This window comes from Urtica dioica, chromosome 2 (assembly GCF_054948205.1).
Source record: "Urtica dioica subsp. dioica isolate 48M chromosome 2, U.dioica_male_clone48M_v1_H2, whole genome shotgun sequence".
NCBI lineage: Eukaryota > Viridiplantae > Streptophyta > Magnoliopsida > Rosales > Urticaceae > Urtica > Urtica dioica.
In genome coordinates this window covers 47110753-47130747 of record NC_142757.1, presented here as the reverse complement: position 1 = coordinate 47130747, position 19995 = coordinate 47110753, and the positions used below count along the sequence as shown (strand labels likewise).

The window sequence follows — 19995 nt, the reverse complement described above, 5'->3', positions numbered from 1 at the left end:
TGTTTGTCACAATTTCCATTACATATATTAGAAGCTTCTTTATTTTAATAATGTTGTTAGTGTTTATCGGCTAATGATCATTGACTAGTACTCAGGAATTCGGCAATAAATTCACCACGCTCACTTCATTTTATTATTATTATTATTCGGTAAGAACTCAACTGAATTTCATTAATTATCTGCCTTATCAGCTCTCTACTTTACAGACGAATTTCAACAGAATTACAAAGAAAATAAATATAAATAAATACAGAATAAAAGTACTACATACATGAGTGTTCTTTCTCTCCTTTTAGCCTAGCACTCAATGAGACCTTAGAAAAGAAAGTGGAAGAAGAAGAAGAAGAAGGAAGAAAAAAAAAACCGAAAAGAGGCGAGATCGAATTTTTTATATGGCTTCGTCGCCTTAATTCGATCACTTTTTTTTTTTTTGCTAAAATTTAGAATATAAATATGATCTCATAATTATTATAATTCTCTTTATTTTTTTTAGGCTTTGGCAGTTACGGGGGTTGAAGCCCGGCTGGCAATAATCTGCTCGTATAAATCGCGGATCTTCAAACCGACAATGGTTTGGAATAGACCGGTTCCGTTGCTGCTCCCGGGGAAATCGGAGTGCTTCAACATTTGTTGAGTGACTTCACCATAGAATTTGGTTGAGAGGTTGCTCAGATGGCTCTCCACATAGATGAGCTCATCTAGTCTGTCAAACTGCCCATCCATCTCCAAAACAGACACCTTTTTTTTTTTCCCAAAAAACAAATGTAACAAAATCAATGTTATATTACATCAATAATCACACATCGAAAAAGATGAACGGATCTACAAATGTTTATAAGATAATGAGTTCGCTCATCTTGCCAATTAGTTTTGAGATAAACCGTATGATACTTAACAAATACTAACCTATAACTTAAAAATGAAATTTATAAGAAACTAAGCCACGTCAAACTTATTGTTTGTTAAATAGCCAACATTAATTAATTATAGCTAATTAGTTACTGATTCTATTTACAATAAATATTTGACAATTTTGTCCATATAATTTTCTCTCATTAATTTTCAATAAAAAGGAGTTATTGAAGTAAAATTGAAAACTAATTATTGTTATTAGAATCAAATCAATGACTGAGTAACTATAAGTAACCAAACACTGACCGCTCTATGGAAAACATTGGAAATATGCTTAGAAAAAGTAGACTACTTGCGAAAATTCTCCTAAATATATAGTCAACGTTATTGATTTACTAATTCTTATTGTCAGTTAATTTTGAGATGAAAACTACAGGACTTGACGTTGGATATAGTGTAGACAAGATATGAAGAGTCAATATTTTATAATTGTAGGGGAAAATTGATACCTCGTTGCCGTAGTAGGAGTCGGGGCCGTAGGAGAACTTGATGCCGGGGTAGGAGCAAGTGAGCTTCCTTCCGCAAGGAATCCACGAAATGGTGGAGCCTTCGTCGAACAAGTAAACCGGATTGAAGAACTTCACGCCTTCTTTCATTATCAACTTCACTCTCAACACCTTCCCTTCGTTGTCGTCAGGGATGAGCTGTGTTGGCAACACTTCGATCACCGCGTCCGCGTATTGCTTTTGCGGGTCTGCATTGATAAATATCATAAAATTAACACTCGAAGAGAGAGAGAGAGAGAGAGAGAGAGAGAGAGAGAGAGAGGAATCTGGATCTTCAGTCTCTTGTCTCCCTATGTGTTCCTCCACTCGAAATATTCTATGATATCACCTCTTTCTTGCTATTATATATTTTCTAAGACTTAGTTAAAGTGACGACATGACTTATTTTTATGGGTCTATTAGGTATATAGCCATATTTACATTTTCACATTGCTATATATTCAACGTTTTGTAAATCTTAAGTAAGTAGCTACATCCATTTATTTACATGTTTAAAATGACATAAATACCACACTCTTTTATTTCAATGAAAGGGAAAATAAAAAATGTCACGCCATCGTTATGGCTATTTACCTAAGATTTACGAAATGTTGGCTATATAGCGATTCCAAATGTTTTAATTAATTAGTTGTCTAATTTTTTGTATTTTTATTGGGGGGACATAGAATGAGACACGAAAAGTGGACAGACAATCTGGATTAGAGAAAGAGCAAGAATATGTTACGTATTCGAGATATACATAGTGAAGTGTCAAAATTTTATTGATGTTATAATTTTACGTGATATTATATATTAATAAGAATTTTAAAATAAATTTTAATTATAATGAATTGATAATGATTTACCAATGTATGCATCGAAATCGGGCTTTCTAGCTTCGATACTTGCTTTGATGCTTTCTAGACTGTGTCCACGCTCGGCCATGTCTCTCTGTGATAATTGAACATTACGCGTTTAATTCTTTTCATACCAATCCCAAAAAAATCACCTGAATTTGTGTTTGTAGAAGCTTATGAAGAAAAAAAAATGTAAATCAAATTACCTGAATTTTCCAGGCAAACTTAACCTCATTGCTAATATCCAAGTAGATACTGAAGTCCAAGAGTTCCCTCACTCGATGATCATACCTAGTATAATAGAGAAGAAAAAAATTAAATAAATCAACGTAAGCTAATATTAGAAAGAAAAAAAAATTATGAAAATGAGTGAAGTCATTTCTACTATCGGCAAAAAAAAAAAAAAAAAAAAAAAAAAAAAAAAAAAAAAAAAAAAAATTATCGCAATGCATGTCTTGGGGGTTTATTTTTTGTTTAATTTTGTACACGGTAAGAAAAATAAATCTTGCGTTTTGACTACATATAGTTTCATAATATTTAATTATGTAATTTCAGAATAAATGGGTAGCCCCTTTCCCAAAGGATGAATTTATTATTTATAATTATTATCATGTTAATTATTTGTAGATATAATTAGATGAATTACCTAGGCCCGCTAAGGAAAAAGAGATAATGGTTTCTTGCTTAAGAATTGTAGGGATTTGCTTGCAAATATCAAAAATGTTTAGCTAGTTGTTTAACCATTGTTTTGCATATTGGCTATTGATTTAGCTAAGCAAATCTAAGCAAATTGGCTAATTTAAGCTAGTTGCTTAACTATTTAGCTCTAGAAAATCTATGTGGCAAAAATACTATTTAGCTAAGCAATAACCTAAGCTAAACCATTAAAGATGCTCTAAGGACAGGAACAACATTTGTGACCTTAGAAACTCGTAATATATTATCTTTTTATCCACATTCGTAGCTCGAGAATTCGATTCACTACCACTCACAAACCCCTAAATATATTCCTCCACATAAAAATTAATTAGAGTTTTCAAGGCTCTGTTATGTTATATAATCTTAACAAAAAAATAAAATAAAAGTATGTAAATGAATAAGCAGAATACTCGAGTTGGTTTCGATCAGACTGATGAGAAACTAAATGAATACGTACAAACATTACTACAAAACAACAAATTCAGTTTCATGATAAAAAAAAAAAATAAATAAATATGCCACTCCAATGTTCCGTTTCGTGAATACAAGTGTATGAGAAAAAAGAGTGCCATGAACAGATGTTCGGACACTGAGCTCGATTAACAGATGTAACCAAAAAAGAGAAGAAATTAAACTACGCCATGTACAGATGTAACGTGTGTGTATGTTATAGACTATACGTTATATTTTTCCAAATTACCAGAGATACCTCTAATAACAAAAAGAAGCGCAACATATACTCTTTAATACTTAAATGAAGGGCATAAAAAAAACGTAAAAATATTTTTTTTTCCATTTAACTGAAGAAAAACCAACAATTTGCTGCCTACAGAATACAGTTTTCGCCAACCAAAAAAAAAAGGGAAAATAACACATTTATACCATGTGTTTTAGTGAAATGTCGAGTTTAACCCTCGGTTTTCAAAAATGTCGAGTTCATACCCTCTGTTTTACTAAAATGACGAGATTATACCATCTGTTTAACTAAAATGACAAATTATACCATGAAATAGACAACAGTGTCACGAATATCCTTTTTATTGACTTTTCGTTGACGTTGACTATAATATTTATATATAAACACCAATTATCTTTAGTCATTCGCGCCATATATGTAATTTATTTAAAAACTAAAAAAATAAACAACAGTCTCTTAATCGTGAAGAACACAGAAAGAGGCAAAGTGGTAAACATCGATAGTTGATAGTCATCAAAATCGCATATTCGAACAGAGAATCCAGGATTTAGAGTTACAATTCGAACACGGAATGAAGTCATTTCTTATGAGGTATGAGTTTTATTATTTAATTTCAATTTAAGGCTATTTTTATTTCAAAATTGAGAATTTGAAAGTTAGGGTACTGATTTAGATTTGATTCGGTTTTTCTTATATAAGAGTTAATATCAATGAAAGGGAGATTTGTGAGGTTGTTATTCATTTCAGGGTATAATTTCGTCATTTTAGTTAAACAGATGATATAATTTCGTCATTTTAGTTAAACAGAGGGTATGAACTCGACATTTTTGAAAACCGAGGGTTAAACTCGACAGTTCACTAAAACACAAGGTATAAATGTGTTATTTTCCCCAAAAAAAAATTAAATATATATATATATATAAAATCTCATTTTGTAATAATATTTCATTCTAACTTAATTACTGTAGAGTGAATTAAAAAACATACTATCTTTTGTTAATAAAATTAATAACTCCAAATACGTAAGCTCTCTAAAATAAAACTCTCATTTTGCAATAAGTCATCCTAAAACTTAATCAGCTGTACTACTAACTCTGTATAGTAAAACCGAGCCCACAGACCTCAATTAAAATAAACAACAAAAAATCTCATCTGGTAATAATATATTCTAACAACTTAATTACTGTAAAACGAATACCCATTAAAACACACTTAAAAAAAATATATATATATCATTTTAAACTTAATCAGGTGTACTAAGTGATTAGTAAAAATATTAGTGGCAATGCATACTCACATTGGGTGTAGACCTTCGATGACGAGGATCTTGGGCGGCTTAATGAGCTCCGGCGGGTCAAGCAAGCCAGTGACGTGGTTGTAAATGGGCTTCTGTACGGACGAGCCTTCCTTCATGGCCTTGACTTGTTCGTACATCAAGTCGAAATCGTTGGCTCTCGGGTCCAACGCCGTGACTCCCTTCTCTTTCCTTCCGGTCCGGTCCAGCGAGTGATAATCGTCCAAACATATCACCGTCGTCGTGTCGCTGATCAGCGTGTTCGAGTCCGGGTTCCCGCCACGTGGCGGCTCCGCGGCCCCGCCGAACACGCTCGTCAGACGCCTCATGAACGTGCTCTTCCCGCAGCCGGAGTCCGCCGCCAGACCGATCACCACCGTCTGTTGCTGCTGCTGGAGGCACGTGATCGACGGCTGAGATCGTCTGCTTGCGGATGGGATTCGCTTCGATGCGGTGAAGAACACCACTTGCTTACTGTGGAACCCTGATGATGCTAGGCTGTGGGGTTGGGTTGTGCTTGTGTACACTGTGCATATTGCCATTTTTTTTTCTTTCTTTCTTTTCTCTCTCTCTCTGATTTGTGTTTGGGTGCGTTGAGAGATGAATAAGAGAGAAAGAATGGTATGGATTGATTTTTTTTATTTTTATTATTATTTTCTTTTTTTTGGTGACATATATATGAAATGGTGTTATGTGGAACTGAGGATTGGGTTATGTAAAACCAGAGGCTCAAATTAAATATGGTGATTAGATTTTAATTTTCTTGAAGGGAATAATAGTGTTGTAAAGGTATAAGAGAAAGGAAATTGTTTTCATGGGTGTGTGAGTGAGTGAGTGATTGAGAGAGTGTTGTTTTTTTGTGTTTGTGTGGCTAAGGTGGGAAGTGGGGGCAAAATCGTCTTATGTGAACAATGTGATTTTGTGATGATAAATAAATAAATGAAACAAGATATTTAATTTTTTATTTTTATTTATTGAAAATATAGTTTTTTTTTTTTCTTTTAGGAGAGGAATGGCAATTGTGATGGATAGACAAAAGCATGGTGGTTATTTGTTGCGGTTTGGATATTTGAAGTGCCACGTGGCGAGATGTGGGTGGCTGGTTGGAGATTAGGGTTGGGAGGTGAGGAATGGAAGGGATATGGGGGTACTGAGTCTATGCCATACAATTTAGTTTCTTACTATGGTCTGTGTTTGTCTTGAGTTTCTGTAAATAAAGAATTTAAAAAAAAAAAAAGGAAAATAAATGAATGTATGTTGAAGTATTCATAGCTCTCAGGAAGTGTTATCCAGGACCACAGAAACTATGTAATAAAACTTGAAGAGTAAAAGAAAGAAAGAAGAATTAATAATGTTAGAAATAGAACGTTGACTGTTGATTCTTTAATATTTGTTTATTATCTAATTAAGCTCACATGCAAGCAAAGATATTGTGTTTCAGAATGATATAAAGTGTATGCGTATTGGAATATACGACTATATATCATTGATGCATAACATGCTTTGTGACAATATCAGTGCACTGTTATGTTCTTTATTCCCTTTTGGGCGTAAATTGGTTACTTTTGTCCGTGAATTTCAGTTGTCGTAAAAATCTACCAATTCACGTTGTAATCGAAAACGTCAAAAATGGTAGCGCAAGTATAAATCTGCAATATAAATAGAAAAATATATATTAAACGTAGACTATTAATATATCCTGAATTTATCAACAAAAGAAACCAGCCAAAGATTCATGTTCATTTTTGTTCACGAAACGAAATTCTATTGATATGTACACACACATAACATGACATGGAGTTATTACAGGACTTGTATATCATAATGTGTAGTTCGTACAAATACAAGTATAAAATAAAGGAATAACAAGAAACTATGATCATTTAAAAAAAAACAAATTGGACAAAAATATATTAATTGCATGCTATTCTAAAACTATTGACAACTTATTTTGTAGAATTACATTGTTTAATCTAATTATTCTTTTCTCTCTCTCTTTTCTCATTTCATTTACCTCTCTCTTCATTAAATCAAAACATGTGTTTTAAAAAAAACAAACTTGGTTAATTCGCTAATTTTCACATTTTAAACTATAAAATAAAACTATATTTATTTACAAACAAATCAATAAATCGTTATAGAAAATCTCAGAATCTTTGAAGATGTATTGACATTCTAAAATTTATTGATAAACATGTCAAATCTTCAAAGAAATTCCCAGATCTTTGAAGATTTATTGACATATAATAATTTATTGACAAACATGTCAATAAATATTCAAATAAATTCTCGAATTCGCTGAAGATTTATTGACACCTATGAAGCTATTGAAAAATTTGTTAATAAATCTTAAGAGACGGCGAAATAGTTCTAGATTTGATAAAACTTTAATAAAAATACCTCAAAATCATATTATTAACTTCACATACCACTTGATTTCGCATAAAACATATTGGTATACGACTTCATCTTCATTCAATGATCAACAAAATAGACATTAATACAAATAATTAGGCCCAATACATACGTGAAGAAGACGTTTTGACTAGAGAAGAAAGTCAATTGGGCCAGGCCCACCTTGACTCAAAGAGCGGAGTTTGGATTTGAATCACACGACAACTATTGCAATGAATAGAGACATTACGAGATTATCCGAGATGAAAGTTGACTTGGAAATCCACATCTATGTAAATAAGTGTCATAGTACACGTTTGTAAGGAGGAAAAACCCATCTCATTCTTGACTCTTTACTCAAATACTTTGATAATAAAATCAAGCTCGATTCACTCAATTTCCACAATCATATTGCAAGTATTTGGGCTATTGATATTATTGGAGAAAACTCTGTAAATTTCGGTAGAATTTTTTGCAGTATGTCAAATCCAAATAGAGATTGGATATCTGAGGATGACAAAATCAGCTTGCCGATTAAGGCTAACATGGTTGAGTTCATACGCTTTGCCAATAGTCAAGTAAATAAGAAAGGAAAGGTTAAGTGTCCATGCAAGCAGCAACGCAAATGTATCATAAAATTGAAGTTGTCGATATACATCTATGCTTAAAGAGATTTACGAGGAATTACAAACTGGGGTTCATCGCGACGAGGAACAAGTTTCATTGGTTATTAAAGAGTCGATCGTTGATCGAGATGAAAGCGGCGATGGAGAGATGCATGACACTTTGTACTACATTATAGATCACAAAGATCATGACGAAAGTGAGAAAAGCGCTCATGACCTTAAACTTTAAACTTTGACATTTTTTTAATTAAAATTTAAAAGCCCAATGATTTATTAATATAGTTTAAACGACATTTTTCCAACCTATCTTGATATTATCCATTGTGTGAATCGTACATGCTTATGTGTGAATCGTCAAGATTGTGTTCATTGATAATAAATAAGTGCCCACTCCAACTTTTCATGCAACTACAAATTATGTCAAAATAATAATAATAATAATAATAATAATAATAAATTTTCAAATATGAACAAATGATATTTGTACTCAGCTCCATATCGAGCAACCCCATAATACAAGCATTGTCCCTTCACATATGACGTCACCAATGCGGAGAATTTGATCGTTTTCGTCATCTAGTATAACCGTGTTATTTTAACGAGTACACAATTGCAAAGCCACGCAAAAGAATTATTTGTTCTATTAAAAAATAAAAACAGTTATTTGTAATTGTTTCTCAAACTTTACTAAAACACTTACGAGGCAGCTTAATTTTACAAAATTCTCACCAAATTTTTTTTAGTGAAAATTCTTCAAATTAACACAACCCTTCATACGACTTCGTCAATAAAGGCACCTTAAACTTCCGCCAGCCGAACTGAATTTGGCCGACTTCAAATCGAGAGAGAAAACGAGAGAGAACTGGTTGTGGGGAAGACTCGTCCGATCATTGAACCAAATTCAAACATTGCTACAGACTCGGATCGAGCTAGACGTGTGTCACGAGCTAACAAGCAGAGAATCGTTACTTGAAGACGTGTTCTCCAAGAGTTGGAGCTCAACAATTCACAAATCGCAATATAAATATAGCCTATTGTAACTTAAAAAATGGATCCAAATTCTTATATGCATAACCTTTCCTTCTTCTCTCTACTACTATTGGAATATGAAGCATAATCTAATATAGTCTTAATACTCATTTCGATTCCTATCGATCACCACACATCTCGTCAAACATTTATTTATTGTAGAAATTGCTTTTGATACCCAGTTTACAATTTACTTTAAAAGGAAAGTAACTATTTACCATTTGATAAACAGTTATTTTTGAAATGTTACACTTAAAAAGTATTATTTTTGTCATTTCCCCACTTATATTTCAATTCTTATTTCCCTGTTCAAGTCCCATGTTTTCATTCGCAGGTTCGCGACTGCTCGCCGAGTGACATCTCAGGTCAACAAATATCATATTTTCAAACCAATACGAGACTTAATAATAGTTCTTTAATTTTTTTTTATAATAAATACAGTATAGGTTTTTAAAAAAATAATGAATAAATATATAGAAGAGTGAGCTAATTCTTTAATCTTAATTTTTTTGCGGTTTCGACAATCACAATTAGATAAAGAAATAGGGTTAATAACTGAATCTGAATAAGCTTGTTAGGCGACTAGCTTGCTTGACAAAAAATAAAAAATAAAACATATCAAAGAATCAAATTTCATAAACATCCACAGATCCCCAGTCTTGAACACCAAACAAGATCGCTTTTTACCATATTTAGCACACTAAACTTGGCATAAACTCGTAACAATCATAAAATAGACACAACAGAACTCAAGACAAAAAAGAATTTACTACTGCAAATTTACCTCTATATTTCAACGAGCTTGAGACTCTCTCTCCCTCTCTCTACATAAACATGATAATAAGTCATGACCCGAGACCTCTCTCTCTCCCTCCTCACTTGTTTCCCCTGAAGTACAAGTACACTTTCTGCACAAGCAAAACCAAATAAAATGAAGAAAATTAAAAAAGATAGTCTACAGAACAAAACATATTGAAACCCGCTTACTATTTTATTTATTAAAAAAAAAAAAGCTAACATTATTACTTGAGAAAATTCACATTTTTTTTTTCAAAATCACACACACACACATATATATATATAGATTCATTTTTCAACAATGACAACAATCTACTAGAATTAAATGAAATGGGTTACATATGAAATGAACTCTTACCTGAAGCACCCACAAGCTTAGAAGGGATTCTAAGCAAAACAAACCAAACCCAATCAAGTAGAAAATCTGCAGAAAAAACCCAGATTTGCTTTTAGCTAAATCACAAATTTCAATATTCTTCAACCATTCATATCACAAGATTAGAAAGCAATAAAACCGGTTAACATTGACCAAAGAATGATTGTGTACTAGTTTCATCGTGGCAAAGGTCATAGTATATACAACCAATGATTTAGCAGGAATAGATGAAACTCGAAGACAACTCTTAAGAAATGGAGATAAACTTACCCCCACCAAGACATGGCTAGAGAAGACATCAATTGCCGGAAGGATTCCACTGCATTTGTTTAAAAAAACTGAATATCAGTGACTAAAAATCAAGAGGACATTCTTACATATCAAACAATCATTCAGATCCCATAAAAATATCCTTTTTAATTTTCCAAAAACTTCCATTGAAGTCTTTTAAGTAAATCATAATAATGGAACGCGAATATCCACATCACACCCCATTCAACAAATTTAAATGACTACATAAAAAAATTGTTGAGAGGTTATATTTGCAAGAGGCCCATAGAAAAATATATATTTTTATACATAACATGATGGGAAACCGGTTTTGCAAAGTGAAATTAAGTGAAGATAACTTGTGATGTCAAACAAATAGTTAAGGGGCATATAATAAATCAAGAAAACTCAATGCAAGAATGAACTATTTACATCTTTTATAAAAACTTGATGATAACGCTGCTTCTTATTTGTAAACAGATTGAGACTAGCATGTACTTACGTTAATGATTGTCCATGGAAGACTATCGGAGGAGCAATTGCAGCAAAGATACAAAAGGCAATGTGGATCTGCATTACCTCAACCAATTAATAGATGAAAGAACTCGATTATTAAATCAGCTAAATATTCAAGATGTTGCACCATCACTCGCAGAAACAAGAGCACCTACCATGTAGAAAATAAAAAACCAGCTAAATTTCAATGCACTATCGGTCCTGCAAGTTCAAAGACAAGGACAGTTTCGTATAACTCGTCAAACAACAATAATAATACAACAATTACATAGGGCATTTAGCACTATACAAAATGGAGGTTGGGAATATTTTCTTTATACAATTCTTTTATATAAGAAGTAGTGATCATATATGCCTTGCAAGTAACTACTGAGTACTTACAACAGTAAGAACCCTTGTGGAGACCGCAATAAAATTTGAGGTCTACTCTGGCCGATTAAAGATTAGAAATTAGTTTGTAGCTTAAAATGAGTATTCCATCTTTTCTAGATAACCAATTATAAAATATACCGTCTTATTTTTCAGCAAGCAAAAGACTATCTATCTAATCACAAGATTTTCTTCTAAGAGTATACTGATCATGTACTCTCTAGATTTTAATGGGTTTTGAATTGCTCAGTTGTCATTCGTAATAGAAATTAATGCCTGCACATTAAAACTTGCCTCATTGCACGATACAGCGGCCTGTACCATAGCACGTACGATAGAGGGCAACCAAGTAGAGCATAGATTATTGCAAGGAAAAATATCTTCACGCCTGCAAATCACGAATTGTGTCCAAATATGTAATTGCATTATAAGCTAGTAACTAAAGAAATATGTCTTATTTCATTGTATAGTCGTAGTTATGCTTACCTCCGTCCCTTATCCAACACACAGTCACTGCAATCACGTTGAAAACAAGGCAAACAAGAATACCTGCAGATATTACGAATTAGATTATCAAATACACGAGTTCAAAACTTCAGGGAAAACTAATTCATTATTCTCAGAACGCTGGTTAGACGAAGGTATTATTAAAGGGAACCTAAAGGGTAAAATTTCCGTTGCTAGAGGTAAATCCACATCTATATTAAATGATCAACAATTATACAGCAGAGATTATATATAAATATCAAGTGTATTGCATTAATTAAATCGATCATACCTAGCCAACTAGCAAAAGCCAAATACTGCAATTTCTGAGCATGGGCTGGTATTTCACCGGCTATATCATGATGAATAATTGGGAAGAACGGAGGCCAATTTCTATCATCAACGGTGACACCAGCTGAAAAAATTCAAACATAACTAGTTATATTTGACACAAATCGTCGAATAGCCTTTCATAGATCAAGTTAATTTTTTAGGCTCGAAATGCTAACTCTTGGCAATAGTCTCCTCCCTGCGTTTTATATCCTGCAGACGAAAGAAAATCAATCATCAAAAGATTGAAAAGCAGTTCAACTTTTTGGCATTTTTCGCGCCACGTGGATGTATTCATAATTGCTGAGACATACACTACTAACCTTTTCTCTCCTTTTGAGATCCGCTTCCCAAGTTGCAAGTTCCTTTGCTTTGTGACTGGAATCCTACAAACATGAGAAACAAAACAATGAGCAACAGAGCGTTCTATAAGAGGCGTCGAAGTTACATGTAATGAAGTGATATGAGTCCGTACATTCATTGTGTCCAATGGTATATCAACGGTCGCATCATGGTTTTGCCCATAACCAGCCGAACCAGACGATGCTGGAGGGACTCGGGTTTTCGTTCCAGGAGCTCGACTATTCTGCAGAAATTTGCAATGTACGACGTAAACTTTCAACACAATCAGTACTCGAAGTTGAAATAGGAAAAGAAATATAACATTTTTTTTATCTTTATTTTTTATTTTTTTTTATCTACTTCTCAAATGTGTATGAAATATATACTTATGTTTGGTATACTGTTTACATTATCATTTTGAATTTGAAACTCTTCAAAATGGTGCGACACAAATTCAAAATCCATCCCAATTGATCATATTGCGTACCAAAAACAAAACCTTCAGATTCACCAATAAAAAAACCTTTAAGAAAAAGGTTTTTCGGACAAGTGGTCGAATCTGGGTAGGCAAATTCTCGATATCTTATTTTATTGCGTTGTTGATAATTAAATTCTATAGTATATATAGAGTTCCTGATAATCCTCAAAACATATTTTGTCTTTATCTTTTTCTTTTTTTAAAATGAATTCTAAAACATAATCGCTGAAAACGAATATAAACTTAAACTGATAATTCAACTCAGATCCGAAATTCATAAAATTAATGAATAAATAAATAAAACCCTAGATACGTGAATCAGATCTGAAGAAGACGATTTAAAAGACCAAGGATTTTCGTTAAAAATAAAAATAAATAAATAAATTCAAGCGAGAAAATATAGGTTAAAATAAAGGTTATTACCGAGAAAGGATTGACCTCCTCTTCCTCGAAAGGGTTTGGATCATTGTGTCGGTTCATGGCGGTTTCAAATCCGATTCCTCAGCTCTCTCGATCCCCAAATTCTAGTGAGAGAAAGTGGAGAGAGTTACAGTGAGACTGAGAGTGAGGCTTTTTTTTGCTGGCACGCTACGCGGGATTTCGAAATGAAAAGTGTTTTTTTTTTTTTTTTTTTTTTTTTGGTGTGGAACAATTCGATTATGAATTCTGTTCTACCCCGGAACTTCAAATTAATTACGCTTTTTGCCATTATTCGCGCTTTTTCGGCTGTTGTGCAATCACGAGAATGTGATGGTGGGATGGTTTGGGCCGTCCGATGATGATTATATTAAGAGTTTATTGTTTGCACTCGTCTCTCTTGCTTTGGATTTTAGGTTTACTTATCTTGGTCTATTGTACTATGTACTATTGTCTGTTATTTTATTACTCGTCTCAAATAGACAAAAGCTAGAAAATTGTAAAACCCCTTTGGTTAATGGATATTTCGAATAGATTTCAAATTTTTGTAATATTTTACCACTCATATCGGCCTTCCCTCCCAAAAATCTCAGTGGCACTCTCTCTCCCAACAATTTTCTCCTTTTTATAGTATACGAAAATTCGAATGATCTTGGATCTTGATTAATAGAGAATTCTCGACCGGAGAAAATATATATATATATTTTTTGTTAGAATAATTTTGGGACTACTAATGTCATTAAATAAATGTGTTGGGTCATTATTAATTAAGTCAAAATTGATGTGGTCTAATTTAGAATAAAGTTTGTGACTTAAGGACATATTTGTCATGAAGTTATTATGTGGCTACCATAAGTGCTAATCTAATTTGATGAGGGGTCAAATTAGAAATAAGCAATAGTTATTAGTAACTGTCTGACAGTTATTAATAACAGGGTAGGTCCCTGATTGCAGTACGTAAGATAATTTTCTTGTATCCCCATCAACAAGAATTCTCCAGACTCAGGCAAACTGCAATCAGAAGACCATCCAACTATTGGTGTTTGCAATCCATGGATTCAGGTACGCTTCCGATAGTTGTTTGCAATCCATGGATTCAGGTACGCTTCCGCTATTAAGATCTATGGTTCGGTTTCTCTTGAATTGAATTAGGATTAATTTTAGGGATTCAAAAATCATAACAATTGGTATCAGAGCAACCTAATTTCATTTTTGAGAATCCGCTTGTTTTCATCGGCAATGATCAATGTGGTAAAGATAATATAAGTTTTATTTTTTTGGGATCTTTAGTCGTTGTCGTATTTCGATGTCGAACATACTGTATTGCGATTTTACTTCATTCTCATTGATCATCGGTCAAAATTGGTTATGCTGTTTGCCTTTTGCGATAATGTTGTATGCATATTTTTTTTTTTGTCGCATATGTGATTATTGCGGCTGACTGCTTCGGTTTTGAATTAAATAGCCCCTCTTTGTTATAAGTTATATTTACTTTTGTCTTTGGTTATACGTAACCATTACTTTTGTGTATAGCATATTTAAGGAAATATTGTTTTCCTTTGTTTCTTTTGTTTGGCATTATGCATATATGGTGATTTCCTTTCTTTGCATTTATGCTGTACATCCTGTTTTGTTTTGGCTTGATATTAATATTCACTTTTACTGAACATGGCTATCATTGTTTTCTTGGTATTGGCTATTGATTGTTAAAGTGACAGTATTACGGTTTAGCCTTTCAAGTTGAATATTAGTATAATTGTCGTACATGACAGCTTTATTCACTGCTTTTAGATATCAGATTAAATCAATATCAATAGATTTAATTCTATTATTTTGTTAGGCTTTACGTACATCATGATTCTTATATGTATGTATCATTATATTCGTTCATGTTCAGATTCAGTTTCAAAAGCTACAGAATATTATATACACATATTTAAAATTTTGGTAATTCAAATATATGGTTACTATAAATAATTCTTGGTCTATTATTCCTAATAAAGAGTCGAAACAAAAATGTCGCCAAAGTGACCTCTCTTGTGTAGATTATTTATGAAGAATTTTAGATGTTGTGTATGTGTTAATTTATGCGGATACTAGTCGGCCCAAAGGAAGATTAGTAATTGGCCAAATTACATATACATATTTGTGATGATAAACATGTAACAATTGTAAAGTTTTACTTGTGAATAATTAATCAATCCAAAGATAGATTAATTTTTTACAAGCCTTATTGTTAGTGTTTGATCATTACAGCAAGATTACCATTAGCAGTTAATATTATTGTCCAAAGACTTGGTATTGATGTTGCATTAGGTATCTTGGGATGGGATTTACCATTATTTGAATTTTATTGCTTATTAAGGTTAAATTTTTGTGTATATATGTTTATGTGATTGTATTGTTCTATTTCAGTTGTTGCTACTGTATCTGCTAATCTCAATTCGGTTCCGGTCCTTAATGGTAACAACTTTAAGGATTGGAAGGAGAACATGATGATTGTTCCTGGCTGCATGGATCTTGACTTATCGCTTAGAATGGATAAACCGACTTCTCTTATGGATGCTAGTTCCGCCAATGATAGGCGGATCTATGAGAAGTGGGACCGTTCTAACCGAATGAGTCTTATAATCATCAAGCGCGGCATACCTGAAGCATTTAGGGGTGCGGTGTCTGAACAGATCACCAATGCCAAAGATTTTCTTGCCGAAATCGAAAAGCGCTTTGAAAAGAGCGATAAGGCTGAAACGAGCACTCTTTTAAAGAAGCTTATTTCAATGAATTTTTAAGGGCAATGAAAACATACGGGAGTCATGCTTCGTTTGTCGAGAGTCTTATGTATGCTCAAGTTTATGCGTATTGAGATATTGCGTATATTGTTAGCTTTATGCAGATAATTAATATAAGTATGGATCATTGAAAAACACCCAAACAGATCATAAGGTACTTGAAAAGAACAAAAGATCGCATGCTCACATAGAGAAAGTGAGACAATTTGGAGATCAATGGATCCCCTGACTTTGGCTTTGTGGGATGCCAAATCAGTAGGAGATCCACATCAGGCTATGGTCTTTTTTTGTGGTGGATGTATGTATAAGGCATCCAACCATGGTTTATGGCTGAAAAATTTTGTCACGGGGCTGCGTATTGTGGAAGGAATTGAAAGACCGCTTAAGTTATATTGTGACAATAAATCAGCCATAATGTATTCCAATAACAACATGAGCTCGACGAAGTCGAAACATATCGACATCAAGTTCTTAGTTGTTAAGAAAAGAGTGCAAAGTGGACAGATTTACATAGAGCATTTAGGAACAAACTCCATGATAGCGGACCCTCTTACAAAGGGTCTACCACCGAAGGTCTTTCACGAACACACTTCTCATATGAGTGTTGTACAGCTTCAAGATATCTAGATTCGGTGGGAGTTTGTTTATTTGTTTTATTTATGTTGTGTGCTTTATGTTTACTTGTGTTGTTTGTAAACACACATATTTATTGTTTCTGATTAGATTTATGGTATTAGTTTATTTCATTTTGCATATTCAGGATAAAGTTTTATCTCTTTAAAGTAGGATCGGATAAAATTGATATGAATAGATCACCTTGCATATAATTTTATCTACCACATATTCATGATTGATCTATGTCATTTGATTATATTGATGTATGTGACCATTGACGTGTTTAGTTGTGATTGATACAACGAAAACAACTTTGATCCTATATTGATGTAATTGATGGACGAGATTGTAATATGTCACATCATGATAATGACAAACATATTCTACGCGCTAAGGTTGACACATTTATTTTATACATGCGTAGTCCAGTGGGTTACATGTATAAACGAGTAACTCACAAATTATTTTGTTGTATCTATGATTGTTTGTGGTTTATTTTTTCATCAATTTTCCCGTAGAACTTTTTGAATTATCTATGCTATTTTTGTTATCTAAGCATTTGACTTTTGTTAATATATTATTTTGATGAGCCCTTTATAAAAAAAAAATTTATCACTCGGATGAATCGGCCTGCATCAAGGTTGACCTTAATATATAAAGGCAAAGATTGAGAAGTGGTAGAAGATATTCATCAACAAAATAATTTATAGAAAAAATCACACATATAGTTAAATCGTAAACAACACTTACGATGCTTGACATCAACAAACACAAAAAAGAAGACAATAGATTGTCTATTAAATTACACCAACATAAGAAACAATATAGTCTCTTTTTTTACCTGAGACATAAAGATAAACATATTTACAACTAACAAACAAAAACTTCTTTCTTATTTGTTTGTTAATTCAAAATTATTTCCAGTTATTCATCATCGGATTTGAATCATGGAATCGTCCGCCGAATCGGAGACATGTATTTTGCCTTTTCAAATGATAAATAATATTTACTATCGAATGGTCGGACTGTAAATATTATTTACCATTAAAATTATCCCACGATTTGCAACCAGGATATTCGACGACTCATTTGGAATAGATGTTTAGGATCGTCGATTTCATAGATGTTCTTTTATTGTTCTTATTTTATCTGTTTGTCTAGGTTAGTCATTTAATTCTTTTTAGTTTATGTTTGTCTAGTGTAGGTGTTTAGGTTATTTGGCTTCATAAAACTTCGTTCTTATTTGTTTGTTAATTCCAAATTTTTTACAGTTATTCATCATCGGATTTGAATCATGGAATCGTTCGCCAAATTGGAGACAAGTATTTTTCTTTTTTGAATGGTAAATAATATTTACTGTCGAATGGCCGGACTGTAAATATTATTTACCATTAAAGTTTCAGAGTTTCGATTATGGTGTTCTATGGATTAATCGAATTAGAAATAATATTTACCATATTTTATAGTTAATCTAACAGAGAATTGATCGGAGATGCGGGCTAGGGTTTCAATTATGGTGTTCTACGGGTTAATCGAATTGAAAATAATATTTACTTATCATTTTTTCCAAGTCTGAGAACGATGGATTAATCAAATTGAAAATAATATTTACTTATCATTTTTTCCAAGTCTGAGAACGAATACGTCTTCGTCGGCTTCGGAAGTGGGAAAATCAGAAAATTGGTGGCAGAAAAGGAGGTCGGAGGCAATATCGGAGGAATGAAGTATTCGAAATCGACGGAGAGTTTGAAGGCAATATCGGAGGATTGAAGGATTCGGAGTCGGAGGCGAAAATTTTGGTGTGAATTTGATGATGAGTAAGATAGGAATATAATATTGTTTGGTAGTGGATTGAGCTAGTTACATAATTTAAGTGATAGTTGAGTTAAAATTTTAAAGAAGATGACTAGTTTGGGCTAAATACCTAGTCACTATATAAAACATTAGAAACGGAAATCAAATATTGTAATCTAAATAAACTCAACATAAAGTCTTAAAAATAAAAATTCTATAAGAAAAGAAACTCCAAAAAAATTGAAAACCCTAATATGTGTAATATCTAAGCAGCTAATATCATAGAAAATGCAAAAAAGAAAGAAAAAAAAATCGGTTTTGAGGTAGAAATCAACTTTAGCTCGCTTATTATTACTGATAATTAACAATTTGCGATTTCAATATAACAACTCAAAACTTAATAACAAATTCAAAGAATCCCCAATCAATACAAAAGTCATCCATATCGCGAGCTAATGCACCAAACTTTAACAAGAACAAAACTCCACTATAATTTCAAAATTTTGGACTTTTTTTTCTCGAGCTCCATTGCCATAAGTAGCAAGGAGAATCAAAAGCTGTCCAGGATTCCATAAGTATTTCACGTGATAAACTTGTACTCCCGAAAATAAATAGAAGCAATCAGAATTTCAAAACCACTGATCCAATCATCCAAGCACTCCTTAGAAATTGATTGCCTCTTCGTCATGGGTCCATGTAGGCATAATGTGCTGACGTGGAGGTTTTTATGAAGCGTTTATTACTTTAAAAAAAATTATTGTCTTTAAATAAATTATGGGGCAGACGTTTATAAGCCATAATAACAAGGGATATTTTAATGTAACATAGTTATGGATATTAAACCATAGGGGTGTACAAAAATTGACCGAAAATTGGTTAAACCGATAACCGAACCGATTCGGAACTGAAATTTGGTGCCACGTCATCAAACCGAAAATTCGGTTCGGTTAACCAAAACCGAATTTAAGAATCGGTTCGGTTATCGATTTTGAAAATCCAAAAATTTGGTTATCGGTTATTTAACCGTTTTTTTTTTCCAGTTTTGAAACCGGATAACCGATTTGTATAATTGTAACATCTTTAAATTTGGTCATCCAATTTTGAAATCGGTTAACCGGTTTCAAAACTGGTGTTAACCGCGTTTTTGGATTTACACTTAAGAACCGTCCGTGGTTCGATCTAGGGCCTATGACCGTCCGTAGGATTAACCCCCCAGTTTCTTGCGCGACTTGTCGTGTGAGAAATTCTCTAATCTTCTTCTCTGGTTCGTGGATCTCCGATGACGATTCCGAAATTCTTTTTGGTCGACCTTTTTTTTTTATTACATATGTGTATAGATGTATTTCTAGGAACGTATACATACATACTTATTTGCAGATCTTCCCAAATAAGCATTTATATGTGAGAGGAAAAAAAAAGGCA

The 19995-nt window shown here is 32.8% G+C and overlaps 3 protein-coding genes across 3 annotated transcripts; 1 reads left to right on the top strand and 2 right to left on the bottom strand.

The window, feature by feature from the left end:
* Positions 1–152: 152 nt before the first annotated feature.
* PRK (phosphoribulokinase) lies at positions 153–5816 on the bottom strand. Its single transcript, XM_089606815.1, has 5 exons — positions 4948–5816; positions 2461–2545; positions 2264–2348; positions 1362–1606; positions 153–738 (listed from the first exon to the last, which is right to left on the bottom strand). The coding sequence occupies exons 1-5, from the start codon at positions 5484–5486 to the stop codon at positions 490–492; spliced, it is 1203 nt and encodes a 400-aa protein (XP_089462941.1). The 5' UTR covers positions 5487–5816; the 3' UTR covers positions 153–489.
* A 3768-nt stretch (positions 5817–9584) lies between these two features.
* SCAMP5 (SCAMP family protein) lies at positions 9585–13591 on the bottom strand. The gene is made up of 12 exons (XM_089606814.1): positions 13382–13591; positions 12614–12724; positions 12462–12524; positions 12318–12351; positions 12101–12223; positions 11809–11871; positions 11617–11710; positions 11109–11154; positions 10940–11007; positions 10438–10486; positions 10150–10215; positions 9585–9901 (listed from the first exon to the last, which is right to left on the bottom strand). Exons 1-12 carry the CDS (start codon positions 13436–13438, stop codon positions 9869–9871), a joined length of 807 nt encoding a protein of 268 aa, XP_089462940.1. The 5' UTR covers positions 13439–13591; the 3' UTR covers positions 9585–9868.
* Positions 13592–14465: 874 nt separating this feature from the next.
* On the top strand, positions 14466–16164 carry LOC149405079 (uncharacterized). Its single transcript, XM_089607763.1, has 2 exons — positions 14466–14475; positions 15791–16164. Exons 1-2 carry the CDS (start codon positions 14466–14468, stop codon positions 16162–16164), a joined length of 384 nt encoding a protein of 127 aa, XP_089463889.1.
* The last annotated feature ends 3831 nt before the right edge of the window (positions 16165–19995 follow it).